At 40.4% G+C, this 26,607-nt stretch overlaps 1 protein-coding gene across 2 annotated transcripts in view; it reads right to left on the reverse strand.

Annotated features, from left to right (window-relative positions):
- Nucleotides 1-7,985, reverse strand: part of PLEKHA7 (pleckstrin homology domain containing A7) — a 155,977-nt gene extending 147,992 nt beyond the window's left edge. The window contains exons 1-3 of one of the 2 annotated variants that reach the window (XM_005153271.3): nucleotides 7,903-7,985; nucleotides 7,720-7,796; nucleotides 7,508-7,565 (exon numbers count right to left, since the gene is read on the reverse strand). In XM_005153271.3, coding sequence (XP_005153328.2) covers nucleotides 7,508-7,565; nucleotides 7,720-7,796; nucleotides 7,903-7,985 — 218 coding nt within the window. Of the gene's footprint in view, nucleotides 1-7,507; nucleotides 7,566-7,719; nucleotides 7,797-7,902 lie in introns of those variants that run through there. The other variant, XM_034062022.1, reaches the window with a different exon arrangement.
- Between the last annotated feature and the right edge of the window lie 18,622 nt (nucleotides 7,986-26,607).

Genomic DNA, 26,607 nt, shown 5'->3' on the forward strand with positions numbered 1-26,607 from the left:
GTTGCAAGGTAAAAAAACCCCTCATTTTAGTATAACCCCTCTGCAGCAAACAGGATCATGCGAAAATGCAGGGCATAGAACCTGGGAGGACAAAAACAACAACAACAAAACTCATCCATGTACTTCACAGCATGCGCTTCTCTCTCACTAAAGCACTTGCTAAGACTGTTCAGTCTTGCCACACTTGCTTGGAAAAGGTACTTTCTTGTTTCCTTCATTAGAAAATACAAAAACATCTTGCATGATATATTCTGCAGACAGATAATCCTTTTAGCTAGGTCCAGTTGCTAGAGTGTTTAACAGCTACTGATATACTGAAGAAGCACTAGTATTCAACAAAATATGTAATATTAGTATCAAGATTCTGCTATCCCAAATATTTGAGATTCCCTCTATTCTGGTAGATAATGGGTAAAAAGTGAAAACAAAATTAAAAGTGTCAAATAGATTATTTCCTCATCTGATGCAGTAGACTATTGCACACTTCTAAAAGCAGTCTGAAATGTAACACAATATTATTAAAACTATTGTTAAGATTATAGTAATACCTACTCAGTACAACTGTATTTATTTTTAATCTCTACATTTTACACACACTTTCAGAAATAGTAAAACCCTCACTGCAAGATGCAGCTTCCTAAAACATATGCTCATGTTCACCTCTGCAAAGCTTCAATGAAAGCAGAAGCTGACACTACTTCGGCAAAGAGGCTGAATGAATGACAGATAGATTCATGTTAAAGAACCTACAATGCATACTGAACAAAATATGGATGCTGACAGCTCTGAAGAACCAGTTCATACCCTTATTTCTGAGCTACAATACAAGCAAGCCGTATAACCTCAACCAGAACAAAAGAATGTTCCTCTGTTTCCCAGCCAACTTTGATTTTCAGAAGGGCTCAACATTCAAAAAAACATCTCAAGCTAATGGGAATTATGCTTTAAGTGTACGCTATCCTTGCTGGCATACAGGTAGTCAAAATTCAGCTTTCCAACATGCAGATTTTGGAAGGCAAACAAGGATTCACAAACCGAGCTAAGTACTTCTTTGCTGCAGCCTTTCCTTAAAAACAAACAAAACCCAGCACCTACCCTTATACAATCCTCCCCCCCACAAGGAACGCACACAGTATTCCTCTTCATTCATATACATCACTGAATCAAACCGTGCATGGCATTTTCCTTATGCACAGTTCCAACCTTGGTTTTCCAGAGGGCGCTCTGAAATTCCAGCAGCATAAATATACCCTTTTCCCACATTCTGGGAGCTAAACTACAAAGTACTTCTTTTGCTGTCTGCACACATCAGCAGTCTCTGCATGAGTACAAATTTATCAGCATTTATTTCACTCTTTACTGAGTAATCTCTCATTCTAACTGTCACTGAAAAAGGACATTTAATTGTTTACACCACTTGAATGAAACAGAGCTGTTCTATTCACCCAGCAGGTCCAATATCCCCAGCTCAGTTCTGTGCACTACCCAGGAGAACACAGTTTATCAAACACGATATCTGATCAAGCCCAGAACCAGAGAATAAAGGACAAGAAAAGAGATATAGAGAAATTCATACAATCAATACTATTTACTGTTACTGTATATAGTTCTTTTTTTCTCCCATTGCCCAAATGGAACACTGTCTTATGAGAAATTAAAAAATAATAACAATAAGCACCAACACATTCACCTGCATCGTGGGAGCTTTTCTCTGGCTGCCTCATTTAATGCCCGTGAACCAGTAGAGGCCGCTCAAGACCATCCATCGCTTCTGCAGAACTGCAGGATGGGACAGCTTCCCTACCCTCCTATTTCAACACAAAAGCCAGTTCTGGCATTTTTCTTCCACTTCTCAATTTCATATCTGCTTTTCCATCAGTACAAATTATCTCTCTGAAGTCTAATCCCCTCAAGGGCAACTTCTGATTGAATTCTAGTAACCAGTCATAACCTACGGATTGCTGCAGATGGTGCCCATGAAATTTACCCAAACTAGAGCTTTACCCATTGCTGTGGAACTAGTCCAGGCTTCTTTCCCTGGAAGTTTCTCCATGACATTTTGCAACACACAAAGTCCTTTCATTTTGCCAGAGACTGTCCTCAAATTTGCTAGTGATGATGTAAATGTCTTCACTTCTTGGTTAGTGAAGTTCTCATGTGGTTCCAACTACATAATTTTTATTCCACCTCAGGAGCTCCACACAGCTCAAACTAGTTATACACATCAACATCAAAGTGAAGTACCTCACAGGCCAGTCCCTCACAGGTGGATTTCGTATTGGTTCATATACTTAAACACTAATAGAGACCCTTTATCTAAACATGGGTTCAGGAACCACAAAGGACATAACCTATATTGAAGATCTCATGATGAAGGACATCACTACTCCTTACAGCAGTTAAGTGTTCCAGTAGCTTCTGCTTGTACAGTGATAACCATCATGGAAAACAGAGCAAGAAAAAAACTAAAACATAATTTATAGAATCATAGAATAGTTAGGGTTGGAAAGGACCTTAAGATCATCAAGTTCCAAACCCCCTGCCATGGGCAGGGACACCTCACACTAAATCATGCAACCCAAGGCTTCATTCAGCCTGGTCTTGAACACTGCCAGGGATGGAGCATTCACTACCTCCCTGGCCAACCCATTCCAGTATCTCACCACCCTAACAGTAAAGAATTTCTTCCTTAGATCCAGTCTAAACCTCTGCTGTTTAAGTTTTAACCCATTACCCCTTGTCCTATCACTACAGTCCCTAATGAATAGTCCCTCCCCAGCATCCCTGTAGGCCCCCTTCAGATACTGGAAGGCTGCTACGAGGTCTCCACGCAGCCTTCTCTTCTCCAGCCTGAACATGTTTACAACAGGCCATGAAACACATATGTAGGTAATACAGTAAGCAGTGCTTTAACCCACCTAAGCAGCCACAAAAAAGAAACAGTCCTCAATATCCAACTAGGAGTGGGGACAACAGGAATTTCTGCAGGGCAGAAGAAACCTGTTGATTTAATTTATAAATAAGATTCTAAAACAATCTTCTTAGATAATCAGAAGGACTGAACTCAATAATCCAGATAGCCTCTTTCCCTTTGGGCTTCTGTGATTAAATAATCATCAGTTGGGTATCATCTATAGCCCACACAGGGTAATCAGAGCCCTTGTATAGTTTTTAGTGACTTGGTACTGAACATAGGCATTTGGCATGGCAGAAACAGTTACAAAGGCAGATCTCAGTTCAGGTGTTCTTTGCTCTTTTACTACTTCCCATTACTTGAAACACATACCACTTGTATTTTCTAAGCACAGTAAAATCTAATAAAAGAATTAAAGAATAACAGTTGCAAAGAGCTACAGACTATTGCATGAATAATGGTGATTTTATAAAAAGTCCTATTGTTGGTCATCCACGGCCAACTAAGGAAGAGGCTAAGTTGGACCAAAAAAAAACAACTTCATAAATAAATAATGGGTTAACTTCGGATATTTAAATGCTAATTTCTGCTTTCTTGTTCTTTATTTTAGGCTAAAATTTGAATGCAGTGTTACCTTTGAGATGTGCAGTATTATTGCAGCATCCTAAAACAACTTCTCTAGTAGCAGTACACTTTTTTAACATACTTTAATATAAGCCAGTCAGGTATCTAATACTGGAATAATGGCTCCTTTGACATCAATACTCATCTCAAGCTTTCAAAGGTGTAAGAAGGTAACAAAAGAACAATTCCAGACTTCCAAAGCTTTCCCCATGTCTTCTGAATGATCAGAAAAAAATAAAAAGCAAAAGGAAATAAAAGCCTGCATTATAATGCATACATGCACTGTTTTTCCATCAGTCACTATTTTTCTTGCGTGTCACATCTTCTTCCCCAGAAAGAGTCTGCCAATCACTTACCACTTCACATCAGCAACACAACTACCAGAAACAAACCAGACCAATCATTGTCAGTTTCTCATTCAATTCCACATACACTCAGCAATAACCTTTCTACAGTGACTGGTAACATAAAGCTGTTGCCCAACAAATGCAACATCCTTTAAAAACATCAGCAAACAAACAAATGAGATGGAAAAGAGTAACATAAGCTCTCCCTGGCACTCAAAATCAGAAAACACAACACCCATATTTCTAGACATAGAAACTTTACCAAAACTACTAAATGGAGATCCAGAAAAATAAGTTTATATATTATTTATTTAATGTTTTATTTAGTGATTTTAGGATAAAAGGAAGCACTGCACTAATAGAGTTTGCCACTATCAAGAAAACTTGAAGAATAAGAAGAACAGAGAAGATCAGTCAGAAAGACATGCATGTACATATATGGAAAGAACTAGAATGTAGCTTCATAAATGGCTTCTTAATATAAATTACAATCTTAAAGTTAAAGCAGAAAAGGAAAAGAAAGATGTCAGAAAGATCTGTCAGTAAACTGACAGCATTCACATGTGCTGTCAGTGTGGGTGTCTTCCCCAAATAGGCAAACAACCTAAAATGTAGAAAACTGAGAAATTTTTAGAGCCAAAAAAGCACTTTTGTTGCTTAAGAGTCTCACAACAGCTCACTCCAATGTATGATTCTGTTCACTCATACACAACAAAGATGACTTAACTTTGCAAGAGGTGTAGAGAATAACCACAGGATAATCAGACAGAGGGTCCTTTTTAAAGGCCTGGACAAAGAACACAGCTTATTCAGTTGAGCAAAGCAAAACTAAAAGATGTGATTTCAGACAAACAGCTCAAGCGAATAACCAAATGGAAAATAGTCCCCCTCAAACTACAACACAGCTGCTTACCTATAGCACAGCACTAAGATACAAAAACTATTATAAACCAGAGCTCACTAATCTGGAAAGCTTCTACCACAGAAGTGGAGTTCCAACAATTTTCAAAATCCCAGTATGTGGAAAGGGAAGAAAAGTGTGCCTGGTTTTGATATTAAGCTTTATTCTATTATGTGATGTTTCAAGGTTGTCCATAGTACCAAATGAAGTAATAAAAAGATGGAAAATGGACATAGAATTCATTAATTTCAGTCAAAGACAGCTCACATCCAATGTTACAGATAATGTTTTGATTACTGTTGTACCAGAAATCACTTACATAAGTGGAGTTAGCCTATATACAATGTCTGATACTGTGTCCCACATGAAATTATTTAAAATTGAAATAGTTTCATTAAAGAAATAATAATACTTAAAATAGAAATATGACTTATAAGATTCATAAAGAAATTGACCAAAGAGGAAAAACTACAATAGGTTGTATTAATAGTGGAAATTATCACAAGAGAGAGAGGTTATCTCTAGCATTCCTCCTGACACTTCAATAAATTAGCAGCCCTGGAGTGACAATATGCTCATGGAATTTCTGTGAATGACACCAGACTGAAAATTACCACCAGTATAAGGAGGACTGGGTAGTTACACGGGAGAGCTCATGGGTTTGTGAGCTGGAATGCCAGAAAACTGAATAGTACAACATGTGAAATCATGCATTTAAGGACCAGTAACTTCTTCTGTAAGCTGAGAACTCATCACGTGGAAACAACATAGGAGAAAGGAACAGAGCAGTGAGGTACAGAAAGCCTCATCTAAGGATGCTGATGTTTACATGAGCACAAGGATAGCTCAATATGTTCATGGAAATAAAACTGAGAAACTCCACTAGGCTCAGAAAGCCTCTGAGCTGAAAATAGAGAGGTTAGAGCAGTGCTCTGGGATAAGTACTACTGCTGAATAGGATGCTGTATCAGGTAAATCTCTGGTCTGAAGTAGCACAGATGAACAGATTTATGAAAAAAAAAATGCTACTTCTCACAGAACTTTGCTTGGCTAAAGATTGTCAAGTTTATCCAATTACGCGATAAAATACACTCTCCATTCTTTATTGCCTTTCCTGCAGCAATCTCAGCCCAAGCTAAAGAATGCTATTAGCACAAGTTCTGACAATGCGCTGCACACAACTATAATTTAACAATTAGAAATTTAAAGTTTCATAATTGCCTGACAAACAAGGCACAAGAATGGTCTTCCAAATAGAGCAGCTGGGAAAAGGCATCTAAGCTGTTCTAAAATTGCACTAGTAAGCTTCTGGAAAGGACAGAAAATCACATAGATGTATTCCCATGAAGAAGTTTGTGTTGCTATACCTGTGTAAAGGATCTGTTTACACAACATTTACAAACACATACAGTTATCTTTATAGAGATTTCCACTGGCCACCTATGGAACCAGAAGAACATTCTATTCCTTTCTTTCAACAGGCTGGCCACAGTAAAAGAGTGGATGCTATAAGCGGTATTCAACTGCTCTCCAATGCCTTGCTGTTATCTTCTATTCACAAACTGAGGGCTAAACTAACTGCCCAGACCAGCACTGTAAGGAATTTTCTAGCTCTGCCAAAGAGGGACTACCATTTTTGTCCTTCATAGGGAAAACAAAACCAACATTCTGGAATTGTGGGAAATTTTATTTAATATTTATTAATGATATTAATATTTATTAATGATGTTTTCCTTCACCTAGTCCAGTATGGTTTTGAAGTTTGATCTTTACTAAAAACCTCAAGTTCATCAAACGTTTTGGAGTACGCTCTGCAGGCATTTCGAAAGCAGACATCTGCAAGCCAGCTGTCAGCAGTTATAGCGGACTACACCTGGGTTAACTGCTCCGATTCTGCTCTGAAGCAATAAGATAGACTGTTTCCCAGTCCTTTTCTGTCAGTTTCATTGAACTTGCCATGCATTCAGATTTCAGATTAAACCTCTACTGCTACATCAGTGCTCACATCCGTAAAAGCCTTTTATATGTAATGTTTGAAAGAAGTTCTTTCAATTATCCTATTTTACTGCAACTTGCTTGCATCTCGTAGAATAAAAGAGCCTTAAACAGGCAGAACATCTCAAGTTTTTAACTGCTCTCTGAATAAGATATGCTACATGAAAGATGCGGTGGCCACCACCAGCTCAGGCAAGTCCGCCCCATGTGTTCAGCCGTGTCTCTGTTCAGAAACACTAAAAAAGCCTTTCGCTTGCAAAACTTCGCAGTGCTGCACCCACAGCCACTGAAAATAAATCCCAAACCCAACCATCCACCTTTAACCACGACCCGCGCACAGCAACGCGTGGCTCCATCTGCCACAAACCGCACTTTAAACACCAGGAAGAGAGAAGGGGGGAACAAGGGGGCGGATAAACCAAAGCAGAAAAACCGAAGAGCCGCCTCCAGGGAAACCTGTTGCTACCCACAGCGAGAGCAGCCAGAGGATGCACACATCCCTCCGCTCTCCGCAGCCAACTTTCCCCATCCGCCGCCGAGCCCTCGCACCCACTGCGATGTCCTGTCCCTCGCGTCGATCATTAATGCAACCTGCGGACGTGCCGGGTCGGGGGGCACAAGGGGGAACGGAAGCGGCGCAGCGCTTGAGGCGTCCCCGCAGGCGGGCCGGGGCCGCCATCGCCCACCACCACCGACCGCCGGAGGCCAGGGCAGGGCAGTACTCACTCGATGAAGTAGCTGGCGCCCTCCTCCGAGAAGCCCTCCTCCCATCCGCGGGGCAGGTCTGCAGGGCAGCGGGGAGACAGAAAACGGGGAAGGACGGGTCAGAACTCCGCTTGCGGCCCCGAAGTGCCTCACCGACGGCGGGGACGGAGGTGAGGACGGCGAGCGGAGCAGCCGTGAGTGGTGCAGCCCTCCCGCCACCCCCCGGCACCCACCTGAGCGGATCATATGGCCGGAGTTGACGGGCTCCCCGCTGCGAGGGTGCAGCCAAGTGGTGGTGCGGGTCAGGTCGCTGGGAGGGAGAAGCGGACAACATGCACCTGTTAGTGACTGTGGGGCAGGGAGAAAGGCGAGCGGGCAGCGTCGGGAGCAGGGCCACCCACCCCCGTCCCCCTTACTCGATGAAGAAGACTCTCCCGTCCTTGCAGACGCCGTAGGACCAGTGCTCAGGTAGAGTGTCCCTCCCCACCGTGGCCGCCATGTTCGCCGTGCGCGCAGCCAGCCGGCCGGCCGGGGACGGAGTGCGGGAGGGCTGGCGGCCGGCGCTCGGCGCCCGGGGCCCGGCTCTGCTCTGCAGCGCCCCCGCGGCCGCTGGAGGTACTGCACCTCTCGCCCCTCAGGAGGCTTTGTCCGCCGCTGCCCAGCACTCGGCCGAGTCCCCACAAGGGCTGTTGGCCTCGTACCCCCAAGGCCGCCCCAGAGCCGCAGGACACCGAGCGGGACGCAGGGGCACCCGGCTGGGAAGCGAGCAGCGTACCGGGAGGGAGAGAGCGGCTGCGGGATCCGGGGGGAAGGTGCACATTGTGAGGGGCGCTCGGAGAGGCCGAGTGGATGTCCTGCCCCAGCGCTAGTGCTGTCCAGGAGGTGCCAAAAGGGAGAAGTACAGGTGTGTTAGTACTTGACTTCTACCATGTCCCGGGATACACTCCCGCAAGTGGTGGAAGGTGAGGAGGGAAAGACCGTGTGGACTTTGAACCTCAGGTACAGGGGACAATTGCTGTCAAGGTTAACAGATAGCAAAGAGTCAATAACAGGCAGTTGACAAAGTAGAGCTGTCGCTGGTTTTACAAGGGACCTGTGCCAATCCCAGTGTCATCAATGACCTGGAAAGGGAGGAAATGGTAACATGAGAAAGCCTGCTAGGTGAATTTAAGTTACGCATTACTCTCTCCCAGCTCAGAGCTGTGGCATTAGGTCTCTGCTGGTGCTTGTGCAGGGGGAAGCTACAGCTGCACAAGGGACACAGGTAGGTGCCTCAGGCAAAGCTGAGGTTTCTTGGGAATATGCAGTAGGAACAGAGTGGATGGAACAGGCACAGGGTGCTGTGGCTGGGCTGCCACACAGCAGAGCTTTAATGCTTCTTCCTCTAGTCCTCTGTGTCAGTCAGTGGGCAATGGTGAGTCCCAGCCTGTGCCTTAGCTTGGCAGGAGTGGTAACTGCAGCAGGAGAGAGGGACTGTGCAAGCCAAGAGGGTCAGGGTGGGGAAGTCTGCACCTGATTCTCCCAATAAAAGAAGAAAGCCAGGAAATGGGCTGTTTGCTAGCTTGGGATAGGAGGGAAGTGTTGAACAGAGGAAAGAAAGGCTGCAAGGAGGGGTGGGACAGGACAGATGAGCTTGACTAGAGCTCAAGAGTAACAGAAAATAGAGAACAACTGAGGGCATGGCTGTGCAGGAGACTGACAACCCATGCAGTGGGGAGGGTGTAAGAGGGGAGAGTGCTGCAGTACAGTGAAAATAATACATGTATGCTTTCCTTTCTTCTAAATAACTGAAAGGCATCATCAGAAGAAATTAGGAGGCAAGAGAAACAGCAGCAATGGGAAGAGAGAGGACTTTGGTCTATTTCACAGGAGTTTCAGACAACATGCAGTCTGGCACTGTGTGGCTCTCCTTTTTTGGCCACTGTTGGAGAAGGTGATGTTATTCTACACTAAGACTGGTCATTACTGTGGGACATGATACAGGCTACATGTTCAAAAGAGGTTTGATTTCGATTGCACATAAGAAAGCATGGGATTGAAATAAGAGCTTGGTGGGGGTTTTGTTAAAGTCCAACAGCAGAGTCTTACACCTGCAGATCTGTTGCTAAGTTCTGTGGACTAATTTCCCTGACATTACACCATCAAAAATTCTTCAATATTTTCATCTTCCAACAATTCCCAGAATTTTAGTTTATGCACAATTAAAAAGCAGGATTGTCTTCTAGTCCTTTATCTTAGAGTCAAAATTTTTATAAAAACTTCTAAAATTCAAACTTTTGTGCTGCTTTTCTTTAAAACGCCAACAATTTTGAGTCATTCTGGTAATGGTGTGATTAGATGTGTGTTATCACAGAACCTGCAATAAGGGCAGTTCTCATGCAATTATGAAGTGAATCAAATACAAGTTCCTTAGTGTCATTGCGCATTTAGATCTGTCCAGAAGTGATAAGACAAACTATCTCATAGCAAAGATGCTATGAAGCAAGTCTTTCATGCTCTGTCAGCTGCATGAACTCATCGAAGATAGCTTGTAACTCCACTACCCTTTGACCACTAGACCACTGTGGCAAGATAGGGTTCTCTGCTTATAGTGAAAGGTAGCTTAATTGAATAAACATTATCGTGTTGTGGATCTCAGCTCCTAAAAGCATCCATACCAGGTCAAATTAAATGTTTATCTCTGTCTCAGATCTCAATAAGAGCAGGTGCCACACAAGAGCCAGACAATCATATGGAACTCCCCAGATTCTTCATTAACTCTAGTATCTACGTCTGGTGCTTGTCTTCAGAAGCTGTGACCTAAGAAAGCTCTTGAACAAGATGTTGTTTCTAAACATAACCCCTAATGGATCTCTTCAGTGAGCTTGTCCAGACTGGAACCCATATAACTTCTACCATCCATAATAGCCACTAGCAAAGTGTCCCTAATACTCATCTTACCTGAATCACCTCCTTCTGTTTGTTTTGAACTGAGCTCCTATTTCATTGATCCTACTCAGTTCTTGCAGTGAAAGAGAGTGGTCATCTAGTGCAAACCTCCTGCAGGGTCAGCATTGATTTTACACCAGGTGGCCCAGGCCTTTGTCCAGATAAGGATCTGAAAACCTCCAAGGATGGAAATTCCACAGTCTCTCTTAGCAATTCATTCCCATGTTCTTGTGGTGAAAATATTTTCATTACATCAAGTTAGAAGCTCTCTGTTTCAATTTATCACCCTTGTATGACCAAATCTTGAGTTGATGTATCATGATACCTGCAGCATTACACGTTATCACATGCACATTAATTTCAGATAAATGCATTATTGAAAAACGATGGTTTATTACAGTAATTTGCAGAACTCTATTCTAAAATTAAGACCAAGATGAAAACTTACTTTAAATTCATCAAAGTTCACAAGCTCGCTTGTGTTGAGCTCATCCAGAGGTAGATCTGTGATTTAAAGCCCTGGTGGAAGACTGCTTCCAGGCATCAGTCATTAGTAAGATTACCAGATTCTTCTGGGTTTGGTTTTGGTGTTGGTGTTGTCTGTGTCCGTTCCCTCCCCCCGTACATCTAATGCTCAAGCTCTGGTTCCAGTCCTCCCTGGCTGACCTCAGATATTTCTATTTCCTATTACATAGCATTCATTGCTTTCTAGAGCCACTGGAAAAAGCTATTTGGGGTTAAATTAGGAGTTTCAGACCACAGTATCAGGAATTCAGCTAAAGGAAGCGAAATATGCTATTCAACATGATTAAAGGTCTAATAAAACAAGGAGATTTGTGGCTCCCTTTGTTGATAACTGGGTAGTTCAAGGAGACATGCTGAGGTCACTGAATACTGCAAGTGTGAACCCACATTTGGCAGCTTTATATGAATGCATTACTAGTGTTACTTGCTCTGTCTGCATTCCCTGGGAGCACTGTTTTGGATGACTTCATTAAGTTTCTTCTGCCTTGGGAGAACAGTGATATATTTTAAAGTGTACCAAAATCTGTATCTACATTTTGCTATTTTCAGAATAAAATCAAACAACTAATATGAACATCCTTTCTACCTCATCTCTTTTGTCTATTCAGCCTTTACAACACAGCTTCACCCTGTCAGTGCCAATATCCAATCCTTCTCATTTCTTTCTTTAAACTTCCTACCACACTCATCACCACCCCCTGTCCCGTTCAGATCCATGTGTTTCCCTGTACTTTTTCAACCTTTCATATGCTATAAGTTTTCGACAAAACGTAGAATAGGAATCTGGAAATTAGATGCTATATAAGAATCTCCAACAAAAAAACACCCCTTATGTATAATTTCCATCAGTCACAATTAGATCCTGTATTCAGGAGGTTACAGAATCACAGCTGGATTTCAGGCTGCTGTGTACTCTAATGATCTAATTCCTATTTTTCAGAGAATAGAATATAATTGAATTTGATGGTATTTGAGGTCAAAAGCTGCCACTGTGTCAGGAAACTGAAGTAAGACATAAAGCATAGAAAAGCATATATATGCTAGTTATGACTTTTTCATCATGGCCTGTACATTTTTTTAAGGACAGGCACAAGCTGTAAAAGATGCAAAGCCAGACAGAGGCAGAGCCTTTGAGAAGCAATGAATCTGAATTATTAAACCCATAACACAAAATATGTAATGTGCCTTTTAGCCTAATTTACCAACTCTGCTCAGAGCAGCTGAGAATTAAAATATCAAAAGGTTTCGCAGTGAAACAGTGTAATTTGCAATACAATTTCAAAGGAATTTGCCCAATTCTTTTTCTGATTACACTCAAAATATAGGTTGTACAACTGAATTGTTCTTCAAGGTTGTGCAGTGAGGTTCCCATCTAGAAGTAGCAAGAGCTTAAGAGACCAGAAATCAAGATAGAAAAATATGTTAATCAGGCAATAAGGGAGATATGAAAGACATCTTGGAGAAATTAGGCAAATCCACATTCCAGGAACATTTCTGATGCCATTTTTCCAAAACTGCAATATTTTTTCAGATGAAATTGTTTTCTGGGGGAACTGCACAAAGGAATAACTATGGTGTATTTGTTCAAATTAGGGAAAACAGCTTTCACTGTTGAACTTTTAAACAGCATGGGAAAAAGCCATCTCAAGAGGATGGTATTAATGATTCCACAAGTAGCACAATAATAGATTCCTTTGCCCCTAGGTAACTCAAGGAGACATGCTGAGGTCCCAGATTGCTGCAAGTGTGAAGCCTCAAAAATGGTAGACTTAAGCCACTTAGGGCATATCTGGGTAGCTTCTCTTTGAAAGGAATTACAAATAACTAAAGGCGATATATGTAATTGATTACCTACTGTCAGTATTTCAGTGCAGAATAAAAACATTAGTGACATCAAGAGAACACTTCAGTAACCTGAAAGAACAAAAAATGGTCATGCAAAGCTAGAGCCAGTGTCATGCTGTAAGATGAAGGAACACTTGCAGAAAGTGATCCAATGTACAGAAAGACTTCTTTTTTTCCAGTCCGAGGTCCAAAAATTGTTCACAAAAAGAAGAGGGCAAACTAAAAATACTCAAGACAAAACTAAATATTACCTTACTTAGTAGGGAAAGCAAACAATATAACAAAAAGATGATTATTGTATTCTTTCAAAATGGAAATGTAGTTGATGATGGGTTTTAATACATACCCATCAATTTTGTTCCACGTTTATCCATTTCAAGATGAGTAGATATCAGCTTGATTTATGCCAAGATAAAGTTGAAGATAGATACTATGTAAAAATTTTCCTAAATGTAAGTAGCCCTAAAACAGGAAGTAAGTAGAAGTGCCATGGTATTCCTTTCATCACCCGTTTCTAAAGGCTAGTCCACACAAAACTGTTAGAGAGATTCTAAGTATACTTATTTTATCTCAAATCAGGAGCTATGAAGAGATGATCTCACAAGATTCCTTTTTGCCTAGGTTTCTTTGAAAATAAAACCTTATTCAAAATGTTAAGGTTTTCAGAAATAGGTGGACATCAAAAATTGTCATCACCTGCTGTCTACTAAATAGAACCAGTATCAAATGGCTATCTAGCTTACAGAAATAATACTTGGCATACATTTTAATTAAAAGTTCTCTGTTATTTACAAGAGGAAGGACAACAACTTGCAAAATGGTACTACTGATGACGAGACTAAATACAGAGCACATGCTCCTTTCTGATCTGGAATGTTTTCAATTGAACCCCACAACCCACAGAAGTCAGGAGAGCTAGACACAAGCAAAGGTAAGACCCATGAGATAGGTGCAAAAGTTAGGCAAACCATATCATCAAGATATCACCCACTCCCAGCATAAATACTTTCCATGGCACGATTAATAGATATTGCTTGCAATGCCAAATAAGTCTTTAATAGAACAGGAAAGGTATTGTCACCAATAGATTGTGTTCTGTCTTTTTATAAGCACTGACATTAAATGAAACATAGAATCATAGAATCATAGAATAGTTAGGGTTGGAAAGGACCCTAAGATAATCTAGTTCCAACCACCCTGCTATGGGCAGGAACACGTCACACTAAACCATATCACCCAAGGCTTCATCCAACCTGGCCTTGAACACCGCCAGGGATGGAGCATTCACAACCTCCCTGGACAACCCATTCCAGTACCTCACCACCCTAACATCTTCTGCATTCTGCGCACAGGGCAATTTATGCCATTGGGAATGTAACTGATGGCAAATTTTAGCCAAAATAAGATTTTTAGACCCTGTTTTCTTTGCAATAGATTGAGATGTTTCCCCAAATTTCCATTAGAATAGTGTCAGGCAATAGAATTTTATGACTAGCAGAAGGTAAATATAGCTCATAAAGTAAGAAGGATTAAATAATAGTAAATCTATTGTGAGGGAATTCCAAATACAGAAAAAGGTATTATTCATTATCCTGGCCACTGGAAAGAATATGAATGAGTTCAAACTGTATCCACAGTTCCTCTGAGGAAGATATGGAGCGTGGCAGATATTGTACAAGAATAGTTTTCAGGCTCACAGTAACTCTATGCGGTATGATCTGACTGATGACTGCACACATGGATCAGCCAAGACTGTAACACTGTTGAGCAAGACAGATGGGAAAATGACACTGAGAAGGCAACACTCATGCTGTGTAACAAATCCAAACTTCTCCTTCCAGAACCTGCTGAACTCTAGCAGGAGTAAGAAAAATGGTAATTATCTGTAGTTAAAAGGGTTTCTTTTCCAAATCACTGTCAGTATTTAAAAGTATTTTCATGCTGAAAGTATCTTTTGTAGAATCCAGAAGATAGCTTCAAAATAGTGCTATTTTCCTACAGATCTCCTTCATTTTTTAAGATACCCTACTGATTTTACCTTTCAGATGCTAGTATCTGAATATATCCAATTACCTTTCTCACCTGAATATCCTGTTGCCCAAAAGATTTGTATTTCAGGAATCAAGTCAAGCTTGTTCCCTGAAATGCACAAAGATGCATGCAAAAGCAAGAATAAATGAATATGTTTCCTAATGACTATCTCAATTTATGATTTTCTGTCACACCAGCTCTTATGATTGCTATATTTAACAAAATCCCGTCACAGCTTCTCTTCATTTTCTGTCGTTTGCATTTCACCAAGTCCCAGTAATTTACATACCTAACACCTAGAATCCTTGTACTAAGGTATATTTGGTAATCAATAATTAAATAACAAATAGTCATAATTTTGTCACGACACAATGCCTTAGCATTCTAAACACAAGTGGCAACAGTTAAATGTCTGCACAGTGTTCAAGATATTTGTAGAAGGGAGAAACACAGAAGAACAATTACATGCCAAGTCCCTTACAGGATCATTTAACTAAGATTTTTATAATGAACAATTAAGAGGCTTTTTATTATTTTTTGGCAAAGAACACTGTAGGCCTGGCAGCACTGAGAAACCCTCAGTTCTTCAACATTTATGTACATGTGACTATCAACATTTGGTTTGTTTTAAAGCAGACATGTGGTGCTCCTTGTTTATGAGCACAAATTGGTTCACTGTCATCCCATGGCCATGGGCATCTGAGGATGAAGGAGAGCCTTTTTTAAGAAATGAGACAAATGGAAAGATGAACATCTCTGACCTGTAACACTAAAAGCTTTGACATTTTAAATCAAACTGTTGGATTCTTTGAGGTTCCTCAATGATTATGCACTCTAGTACCATAAGATACCTCACTTCTGTATTCCCATCAAAGCTTTTTTCCCCAGCTTTGAGTCCCCTATTCTGTATAATAGACCATGACTGGCATTATCCTTTTCCAGCAGCTCTGTTACCATATTTGCCTTTTTTTATTCCTCCAACTGCATACCTCACTCAGGGCAAGCACAATGTCACATATTGCCAGTAATCTTCATTACATTCTAAAGAATTCACTATCTAGGCTCCTTCTGATTTTTTTCCTTGTTTGCTTTGCAGGACGCCAAACTTCACCCTGGAATCCCTTTAATAACTGTACCCACACTAAACTCCAGACAAGATTTAATTTTAGCATCTTCTGCCATGTCTTTCCAGAGGTATTATTTTCCAAGCAGGCTTATAACTCCCCAAGGTCTCAACCCTCTTCTTAAATAACCTTTTGCCAGTCAGAACAATCATTTCCCACTATGGTCTCCAAGACCATCTTCCAAAGACCTCTTTGCAGGAGAACCTAAGATTCTGGTTATCTGCTTGTCTCCAGAAGGAGGTAACTGAAGGTTAACCAGGCTCTTTGATTTTTATGGTAACATTAAGTGTACATACCTTATGGCAGGTTTTCCAGTATCCTACTTCTTTCCAGTTTCTTCCTGCTTTCTGTTACAACCCTAGCAAGTATGGCCTCTTGCCAATCCTCCACTCTGGTTTTGCCTTTTCAGATGCTGGACTCAGGTCCTTTCCCAGTATCCTGCTACATATCTGTATCCTGTTCACTCCTGGCTTTAATGGTTTGCAACAGCAATCAGTCTGTTTCTGAAGGCAATGTGATAAAGCATCCGTCTGTGAGCATGACAGAGCCAGTAGCTATAGTAACAGAAAGGCATACGTTAAACAAAATCGGAAACAAAAAAATCCAAGAGGTATCGCTCATCTTTTCCCCATCCCCAAATATTGCAGGGTTCCATAAATACCCACCCGCATATCTTCACTTGATTGTATCTTCCCCTTAGCCCAAAATGGTGAGATAGAAATAAAACTTTATTTTGCCTGATTTAAGGAGGAAAATAAATATCTAATCACGCACAACAGAACTGTGACCCAGCTCGTTGTTGCACAAACTGGAGAGCAATTTCTAATAGTCCAGAATAGCACATGTAACTTTCAAAACATAGAGCCCTCAGCAAACTCTTGAGAAGAACTCTTGACTCTGGGCTGAGTTAAGGTGTTGAAGAAAAGATGCCTTTTCTAACCTTCATGTATTCTTCACCTCTAGAGCCTGTGTAGGTAGACTTCCACAGAGAAGACCAAAATAGGCTCAGTGCCTCAGCTTGCTTTGCCACTAAAAAGGTCAGCAGGGTACAAAACATAGTTCAGTAATTTAATGCTGATATGTGTGTCACACCCTTTCATTCCTGCTTTTTAAAATACACATGTTGAAATTGATAAGCAATACAGACTCAATTTGCATGAAAAAGATTCCAAGTGAATGTAATCATTTTATAGACATTTTTAAAAATTAAACCTTCTTTATTTTTAGTAGCACCTTTCAGAAAAATATTCTTTCTTATTTGAGACTTCTTTTTGAAGAGCTATTCCATCTATCTTTTGAATACATACAAATTTGTTACTATTCATAATAGAACCCACCTGAAATAGACTTCCTTTTAATCCGTGAAGCAAGTAACCACACAATGAAAGAGAATTATGTATTTCAGCAAGTTATATCCTGATATTAATAAAACTGCAGTATTGTTATACCCGATTCAGTTTTATACATTGTCATCTCGCCATTGTTACTGATTAACAGTTTGAACTCTCTAAGGTTGGTATAAAACATTGTTATAAATAACTTCTATTATTTAGATACCTAATATATGTGACCTCTACAAATTATGAATTATATCCCACTTCTTAATTACAGGCTCCTCTGAAATCTAATTTAAATAGTAGCTAAGCAGATTAAATACAAAGAAAGAACAAAAGCAAGGCAATGTGCAAAATGATAAATTGGTAGGTTTTTCCCAGCACTGTATAGTTTTTCCACAGACTTTGTGAAGCTTCATCTTTCATCTTTCTCAATAACTTACTAGATCACTGTAATCTGGATTTACAAATTGATTTATTCAGTTTCAGTGTCAATCATAACATGAAAACTTACTAAAAAACCTGCTAATTGTTCTTCAGAGGCTTAATGGTAATTACTGCCATATCATCTCAGGCTTTCACACATTCTGTTTTTCAGACATAACAATTGTATGATTCTTTTGGGCACTGCATACTTCTCACATCACTATTTCATTCACTGAGATGCTGATGGCTGCCTTAACAAAATATCACATAGGGGTTACACTTGATAAAATGGGAACTCTATTTTGTCAACAACAATTATGTGGGTGTTTTGCTCATTTCCTGCTATAGCTGTCCCATGGCAACAGTATAAAAGCAGTACTCATCTTTCAAGTACATAAATGACTCCTTAGATGACATGTTTCTGGCTCAGGTTTGACAAAGGTATGGTGAAAACAAAGACTTTTTTGAGAAACTATCACAACTGCTTCCATCAGATGCAAATCTGTAGGGAATGTGCAAATTCCTGAGTGGAGGGTGCAGCTTTGCTGCAGTAGTAGCAGTGGTGGCCTGAGGCTTTTCCAGAGGTTGATAACAAGCTAGATTTTTCACTTCACTACACTTCTCTACACTTTCTGGTGGATTTCCCAAGAAATGCCTCAATCAAAGGTCGTTACTCCAATTAACCCTGTTTTGGGGTTGTTGCTGCTAAAGCAAATCAGATTAAATCATGTTAAAAATTCACTTTTTATCAGCATTACATCCTCTGGTGTAATATTGATGGTATTGATGATGATATTGCCATGTAAAATCTGGAAAAATAATTAGTTTGGTAGATGGGAAATGAGCTTTAACATTTTCAGTTGTAACTGACTTGAGAATATTTACTTTTTGAAGATTATTTTGTTGCTTGTGATCAAGATGAACAGGTATTGTACATACAGTTCATAAAGGAGCTACAGGTTGAGTTAGGATATTGCAGGCTTTCACCCTGGGCTCTATGAACATGTAATTTACAATGTAGTAAGGCCTTATGGCAGGATCAAGTGCACCTAGAACTCTGGCTGTTCAAATATTAGCTTAATGGAGATAAGTAGCAAAAATTATACTGTTTTTTACTTAGTATGAGCACCCCAACTAAACTTGTTTCATTTAAAATGATGCTAATGTAACAAGAGACATCTGTAGACTAACAAAGTGGATCAGATTCTGAATGGCTTTTTGGAAAAAACATATGATAACCCACCATATATCCCTGGAAGCATCCTTTTTTCCTGTTTCAGGATTCTAAAGAGATTTTAAGAACAAAATGTAGTGCTAGCCAAGTATGAGGTACGTAGTTACATGTAAGATACATGTACTTAAGATATGTCTATAATAGAATTCAGTGCACAACCCTTTTGCACTAGGGGAAAGAAACACGACTCAAAGTAAGGCAAAAACAACAACAAGCTGTATATTGGTATCTTGACAAAGCCCAGAGTGCTGGAATATCGAGAGTGAATCTTATTTTAGCCATGTATGAATTGTCTTTTGTATTTTACATAGATGTAAAGGAAACTATAAGTGTTTGCTATCAGCAACTGATTAACCACTGAATTCTAGCCATAGTTTTGGAACAAAGAATGATTTTATTTGATGGCAACCATTGCCTGTAGCCGTGCAACAGCACAGTTTGCGTTAGAGGAGGATGAATTTTAATTCTGATAAGACATGGGGATGAAATGTTAACTTAAGCCAAATGAATATTCATATAGGAAAGTGAAAATAGGTGTCAAGGACTTGCTGCACTTAAGTCCTTTGTTACATGGAAACTGTGCACCATTCGACAAAACAACACAGTTTCTAATGAGTACTTTCTTCATATAATTTATTCATCTATTCTAGAGCAGTGTTTTGAGTCTTAATGAGTATTTGTAAAGCTCTGGCTGAAATGCACTCCTTAAATACAAAATTTTATACAATTTCCTATGAATGAAGTAGTGTTTTACTGGTTCAAAAAGCCCCTAAAGCTCATCAACATGTGCATTTGAAGGGTGTATTACTTCACCAAGTAGGAAAGCCCTCTGTTAATGTCCTGTCCAAGTTGAAAGGCTAAGTGTGCTTCCTGCCCACTGAATCCACTTTAAAGTGCAGACAGAAAGTCATGTAATTTTGTCTCTTCTCTTATTTTCACCCCATTTCACCCTTATTTTCCCTGTATGGGGCAATACTACAACACATCTCAGAGAACTTCTCAGAGAATAAACAACTTTAAGTAGTAATAGTGCTCCCTTTGGAAATAGCTCTTCTTCAGTTCTAAAAAGTGATATATCCTGTGAGTTCAGGCACTTTTATCACTGTCACTAACATCAAGAAGAGAGCACTGGAACACTGGGAGAGTTGAGCTCTTTCAGCCCAACTCTACCACCTTAGGATGCTACTGAAGCCAACTGTTGGTCCTGACATGACTGTATTTCTCCTTGGAAGATCAGCTTTCTGAAATACAGGTTTCTGGAATGGACTTCTACCAGCAGAAGTGATAAACAAGCTGATCTCATGTCTCTATGCGCTATCTGCTTGACAATGTGATTCTCTTGCCTGTTGTTGCAGTACCATTGCATCTGTTAAAGATGCTGTAGGCCTTTTTAAGTGGTTGAACTTCTATTTGAAAAAAAAATTATATTCCCCAAAATGGTCATTTTCTTAAACTCTTTTTTTCATTATTTGTGCACTATGACAGTTGCATTATCTCTAATGATAAAAACCAATATAACACTATCCATGGTGAACAATAGATCCATTGATTCTAAAGTGGCTGCTGCTTTTCTCACACATGGTTCATGCTGCATCTCAGGACACAAAAGAAGGCACAGTTGCTTTTGTATTCATCAATGCCAACACGCCAACAAAATCTAAAGCTGTCAGTGGTTCATGGCAGCCTCATGGACAGGGGATACAAATTATTATTACATCCCTTTTATTAAATAGCCAGCTTTGAAGTTAAATGTCATTTTTCCTCACTAGCCAGGCATTGTAAATAGTTTGGCTCAGATGTAATCTAATACCCAGAAGTCAGCCTGCATTCTGTTGGGAAGGAAAAGTAAGAAATAGCAAAAATACTGCCCAGGAAAAACATGGCTGGAATTCAAGATTATAGCAATTTCCTTAGCAGCACTATATATGCAGATCATATTTATAGAAACTAGCATCTATCAGAAGGAGGCATTATGTTAATTAAAATATGTTGTAGCCTAAGATTACAGTTTATTAATTCCTGTTTGCAAGAAGGTCATGTCTAATGATTTCCTCTTGAAGTTACTGGTTTGTGCAATTGGACCATTAAAGATTTGGATTCTTGTTCTACTTGTGAAGTTATTCGGATCCTTGCAAACACAAGTGCCAATTCCCTGATCTTTCAGTGTTCTTTTCAGAATATTGCCCCAGTGGGATTCTCTTTTTCTCAAGAGAAAACAGCTGCACATACAGCATCAGGAACTGTAATTAATTTTGCATTAGTCCAGAATAAAAGCCATGCATCCAGATAACCAGTGTACCTCAGCATTCCAAATACCCAGCCTAGATTACTGTAACAGCCCAATACTGTTCTCAATTGCATTATTGCTGCTTTACCACAGCTGTGACAAACATAAAATTCCTTATGAATACTTCAGATTGAATCATACTGTAAATGCATATTAAAGCATGTATGACATTTCACATTAAATCGCTTATTTGAAGTACTCTACATGAATAAGATGTGAATTAAATAATAACCAACACCTTTCCCTTCAATTCCTTGAGGGGTGGGAACCTCCTGACCACTGTTAAGTGTATTAAAATCTCATCTTCTCAAATATTTTGGAAGCATGCAGAAACTCTGGAGAAAACCTGAGTGTTAGAGATGGATACACAGAGACACAAAGACCTGTGACCAATTTATCTGCTTAAAGAAAAGGCAGTGGTTTGTCATGAATCTGTTCAGAGTGTCTGTGTCTAATAATACTGGTAGCAGTAGCACATAACACACAGCACATTCCAGCCTTCTAAGTAATATTAATAAGTCTCAAACCTTTCTAAGTAATATTAATTAATCACATTACTGACCTGAGTTCACAGGGATCGCACCAAAGGGAGTTAACCAGTTAAACACAAGTAGTCAGTGCTGGGGATAAAAAAAATAAGCTTAAGTTTCCCTGAAGTTCTTTTCATCCTGACTTAAAACAAGTCGATGTGTTGTTTATCTCATCTGCTGTATAGCCAGCGGGATTGCTCTGTCCAAATTTACTGTGACAACAACCAAAGTTACCTCCAGTCCTGGAGATGCTGAAGTATGTGCTTAACTGTACATAGATTCAGCCTTTGAGGTCAATGAGGACGTTGCTCAGACAGCACAAGGTAGATTTAGATCAGACATTAGGAAGAAGTTCCTTACTGTGAGGGTGGTGAGACACTGGCACAGGTTGCCTAGAGAAGCTGTGGCTGCCCCATCCCTGGCAGTGTTCAAGGCCAGGCTGGACACAGGGGCTTGGAGCAACCTGGTCTAGTGGAAAGTGTCCCTGCCCATGGCAGGTGGTTAGAACCAGATGAGCTTTAAGGTCCCTTCTAACCCAAACCATTCAAAGATCCTATACATAGAGATGGCTATAGCATCAGGGTCTTGCAGTCTCAATTGTCTCCCAACACATAAAATTACTCTATGACTTATTTCCATGTTCCTAAGAAAACAGGTACTATGCATCTTCCAAAATATTTGGCAATGGCTGGCAGAGCTATGAAGTGTACGGGGGAGGAATTTTGGAACTTCACACCTTTTTTGCACACCATAAAGATTACTCAGATTCCTCTATGTATGTTGGGTACCCCTAGAACCTACCGTGTTTGGAAACATCTTGTGGTACCAGCATGTGCTGTGGTTATGTGTCCAGGGTTCATTCTTGGGGATGCTTTAAAGAGGCAGCCTCCTCAAATCCAGACACAAGCTTAGCTGTTCGTAGTGATCGGTGCAGTAAATGTTAGCACAGCAAGTACATGTCTCACAGGGGTGACTTGTGAGTACATAGTGAAAAACAAGGAAAATGCTTTCAGACAGTTAAGGGGAGCAGAACAAGAAATGCACCTCCTCCCTAACACAGGAGGGGCTCAGGCAGATTTTCAGCATCGTTTGGATTTTGCTAGTTTTACATGTCCTGAATTCATTCTAGTGTTTGAAAATCCTCTTGTTTTGACCTTTGCCTAAGCAGGAGTGTCATCCCTATCACCTGCTTTTGAGCCCCTGCAGGAAAGTCTCTCAGTGAAAGTAGCTGTAATCTAAAGAGGCAGCAAATCAATGTCAGAAAACTGTTGATCAACTTCCTGCTTTCCCATTCCCGGAAGCAATGAGCTCTGAAAGTCTTCTCTCTGAAAGGCTTCTTCAAGGAACAAGAAAAATCAGATGCATACTAAAGGTCACAGTCAATGTTTTCTAGAAGATTGTAAGCTTAAGCATCTACTAAGGCTTTGTTCACATAAAGAAGTATCAATGTAACTAAATTTGGTTAGCAACTTATTTGGTGAAGTGCTATGCTCCTGTGGAGGCATGTCAGATTATTTAAGGCAGTCTAAAAAAAACAGATGTTTTGCTTTTATACAAGGAGCAAAGGCACACGACTGAGGGGGATCTGGCTATGACAGCAATGCAATCTACAGCTGAGGCAAGCTAAGGGCACGGTTCCAGCTTGTTACCAGTCCCAATGGGTCAGTGTGCCCATACCAGCACCATAGCAATGAGGAAAAGATTTGGGGAACTAAACAGCACCTGCTTTACCTGCAAGTGAAAAAAATGCTGTTCTTTCCCCAGGCCACTTGTATGGTGTTTCTCAGCCCCTGCAGGTGACCTGAGGTACCCAAACATTTCTCTCTCTTTCTACCTGCCAGTGACCTAAATTCTCTCCTCCCTTGTCCTCTTCCTTCCCACAACTGACCTGCAGTAAATCCTGCCTTCAGACTTGACCCATTCCTTGAAGCAGCTTAAAAAAAGTGCAGTTGCAAAACGGTACAATTGTCTGCAGATGGGGCTCAGCCTGTTCTGCAAAGCTTTGATGATACTGTGTGTCAGTTAATAATATGGAAAAATAAAATCCACACATCTTGTATGGCTACCTCAGCAAAAGCATAGAATACTTTGTTGGTTTACTTTATGGCTTTCAGGAAAATGGGAAGTAAGCACAGATGAAAACTTCCCTCTGTCACATGTTGCATCTTTAGTACGGCCGTCTGCCATCCTGCTGCACCAGAACTGACAAACCAATAATACAGTAGGCTGGATGCGATGATCCAAGAGATCCTATATTTCAAAGTAAGAAAGAAAAAGCACTGAAGTCCTGAAAAAACCAAACGAGCTGACCCTCAGAAAGAGCAGCAGAAAGCAGCTGGTTACACATTAGCCAACACATGTTCCTGCATGGTTTCCATAGCTGGATTGCTGAAGCTGACAGAGGGAAGCATGTGATCCAGCAGGACCAGGGCAGTCACTGCCACGTAATGTCTCCTTTGCCATAGAGAGTAACAAAATATTAAAAGCAAGAAAGAAAAACTGAAACATGTAAAAAACCCCAACCCTTCTCTATCCCAACTCCACTTCCTGACACACAGTCTTAATAAAGAGGGAAAGGGGAGATGATATTTCCAGGGATGGCAATGTATCCACAATTCCTAGCAGCAGGGAGACTGAATCAGCTATTAATTATGGTACTATCAGGACTGGAGATTTGAATGGTAACCAAGGTGCTACTAACAGTGTGTCATGAAAAGGAGTGCTAAGAGCTGATTCCTACTTTGAAAGGTATATTCCTTTAAAAAGACAAGCTAGACAAAAAGCAAGGAAAGACAGGGAAAGTCACTTACCCTAAAGGGCAGGTTACCATTCAAGAGTGCAAGGCCAGTGCCCTGTCTACTAGCTAGCTCTTTTGCCTCACTCCCCTTCCTTCTATCTCCAGTTCTTCAAAACCATTCAGTGGAACTCCAGCTGGAATCTGGTGGTTATCAGGACCCAAGGGTAGATGCAGAAAAATGCAGAACTTCACAACCAAGGAGCAATATGTGGGTTGTTCTGCAAAGGGTGCAACATCCACCCAACCTTCGCATGAAGGGGGATTGGATTCCCAGGAAAGAGTTGCACCATATTTGCTGAGCTCTAACTGTATTCTATATGCCTGGAGGTGGAAGAAGAGGGAGAACAATGGATTCATTCTGAGAAGCAACAGTTTCCCACATCCTAAAAACCTGCTGGGAGATTGTGGAACTTCTGCAAAGTGGGGAGAGGTTTCCCAGTGTGAAGCAAGCCTGTTGCTTCTGCTGTTTCCAATGCAAAGACAACCTGGCTCCCTGTTAGCCTTCTGCAACTTGATGTGTCATTTGTGCTGAACAATATTTGGACTCTCAAGTCGAAAAGAATTCAACACAACTTTTAAAGCTGCCAGTTACATTGCTAGTATCTCTGAAATGGGATAACAGTACTCAACACTGCTGATACTTGGGCAGGAGAGACACCTGGGTGATTTGTGAGGTTTGTTTGTGCTTTACTGAAGCTGCTTTGTGAGATGCTTTGGTTTACATTTGGTGGTATTTTTCACCTAAGTTTCATTGACATAAATGTTTTGTGTTACCCTGACAAAAAAACCCAAGCACAACAGAAAATTAACATGCAAGGCCAATGGCAAAGGACCAATTCAAATCCACTTGAAATTTCCTTAGGAATCAAAAGCCACTTGGAGTAAACATTTGCCAGCTCAACAATTTCAAATGTCCTATACACATCTCTCTAATAGCCTCTGTAATAATTGACAGAGCACAATGCATAGGAAAGATGCCAGCACATCACAAATATGAGGCTGTTGAAGGGATTAAGCATAATCCTGTCTCACCCAATGAATAAAGAAAACAAGAAATGGAACTGTGCTGTGTTAAACAGCACTGGCTCAAAGATACACTTATGACAGGCTTTTGTAGGCTTTTGCTCAACAGAGCTTCGTTGAGAAGGGCCATGCATGAATTCTGAGGGAAATGGCATTATTACTGAGGAATGCCAGGCAGAGCAGGAAATAATCATTAATTAATTTGTGAGGAACTTTCATTTGGCAGACACAGCTTGCCAAATAGAGACAGAACAGTAGCTTTCTTATTAAGCTGATAAAATCGAGCAAAAGTGAAGAAAACCCATAGCTAAAAAGCACTAGAACAATGGATTTTTACTAGGAGATGTAATAGAAATCCACAGGGAATCCTGGCAACACTCATCAGGATATTTTTGTCCTGAATTCAAAGGTATTTCAGACAGAAATGTAAAGAAAGAATCTTAACCTTTTCTGCTCTTGTATGCTTTGACTCAGTATTTGAGCTCAGATCCTGCAAAACGCAAGTGGATTCAAACGTCTTCATTAATGCTAACAATTCAAAGTACCTGCAGCTGTTTTTTCTCATCGTTATTACTGTCTTTGTAATTCCATTTTCAGCTGTTGCCTCCATCTCCCACCACCTTGTACAGGTATGAAGGGATATTTTTGTCACTTGTAAAATGCTGGAAGAGCTTGAGATAATGGGCACTTCATAAACGTAAAGTGTTATTCTAGTGAAACTGGGACAAACCGCTAGTTTCAAACATAATTGGCTACAATGGGAAAACTGGAGCATCCATAAAAAACTGGGACATGGTACGTGTGAGGTGCTAATATTTATCCTAATGTAGCAGATTTGGCTCAGTTCACAGGAGCTCACCCCTATATTTAGGAGTGTGAGCAAAAGAGCGTTAAAAGAATTCCATCTTTATCTGAAAACGTTTCCTGGGAGCAGGAAGCCAATCAACAAATCAGCGTGTTTGGTTTTCACATCTACAAGCCAAAATTTATATCTCACTTAAGCCCAAAGGGAAACAAGTTGGGCAGCTTCAGCATAA

Source organism: Melopsittacus undulatus, chromosome 4 (assembly GCF_012275295.1).
Source record: "Melopsittacus undulatus isolate bMelUnd1 chromosome 4, bMelUnd1.mat.Z, whole genome shotgun sequence".
In the NCBI taxonomy this organism is placed as follows: domain Eukaryota; kingdom Metazoa; phylum Chordata; class Aves; order Psittaciformes; family Psittaculidae; genus Melopsittacus; species Melopsittacus undulatus.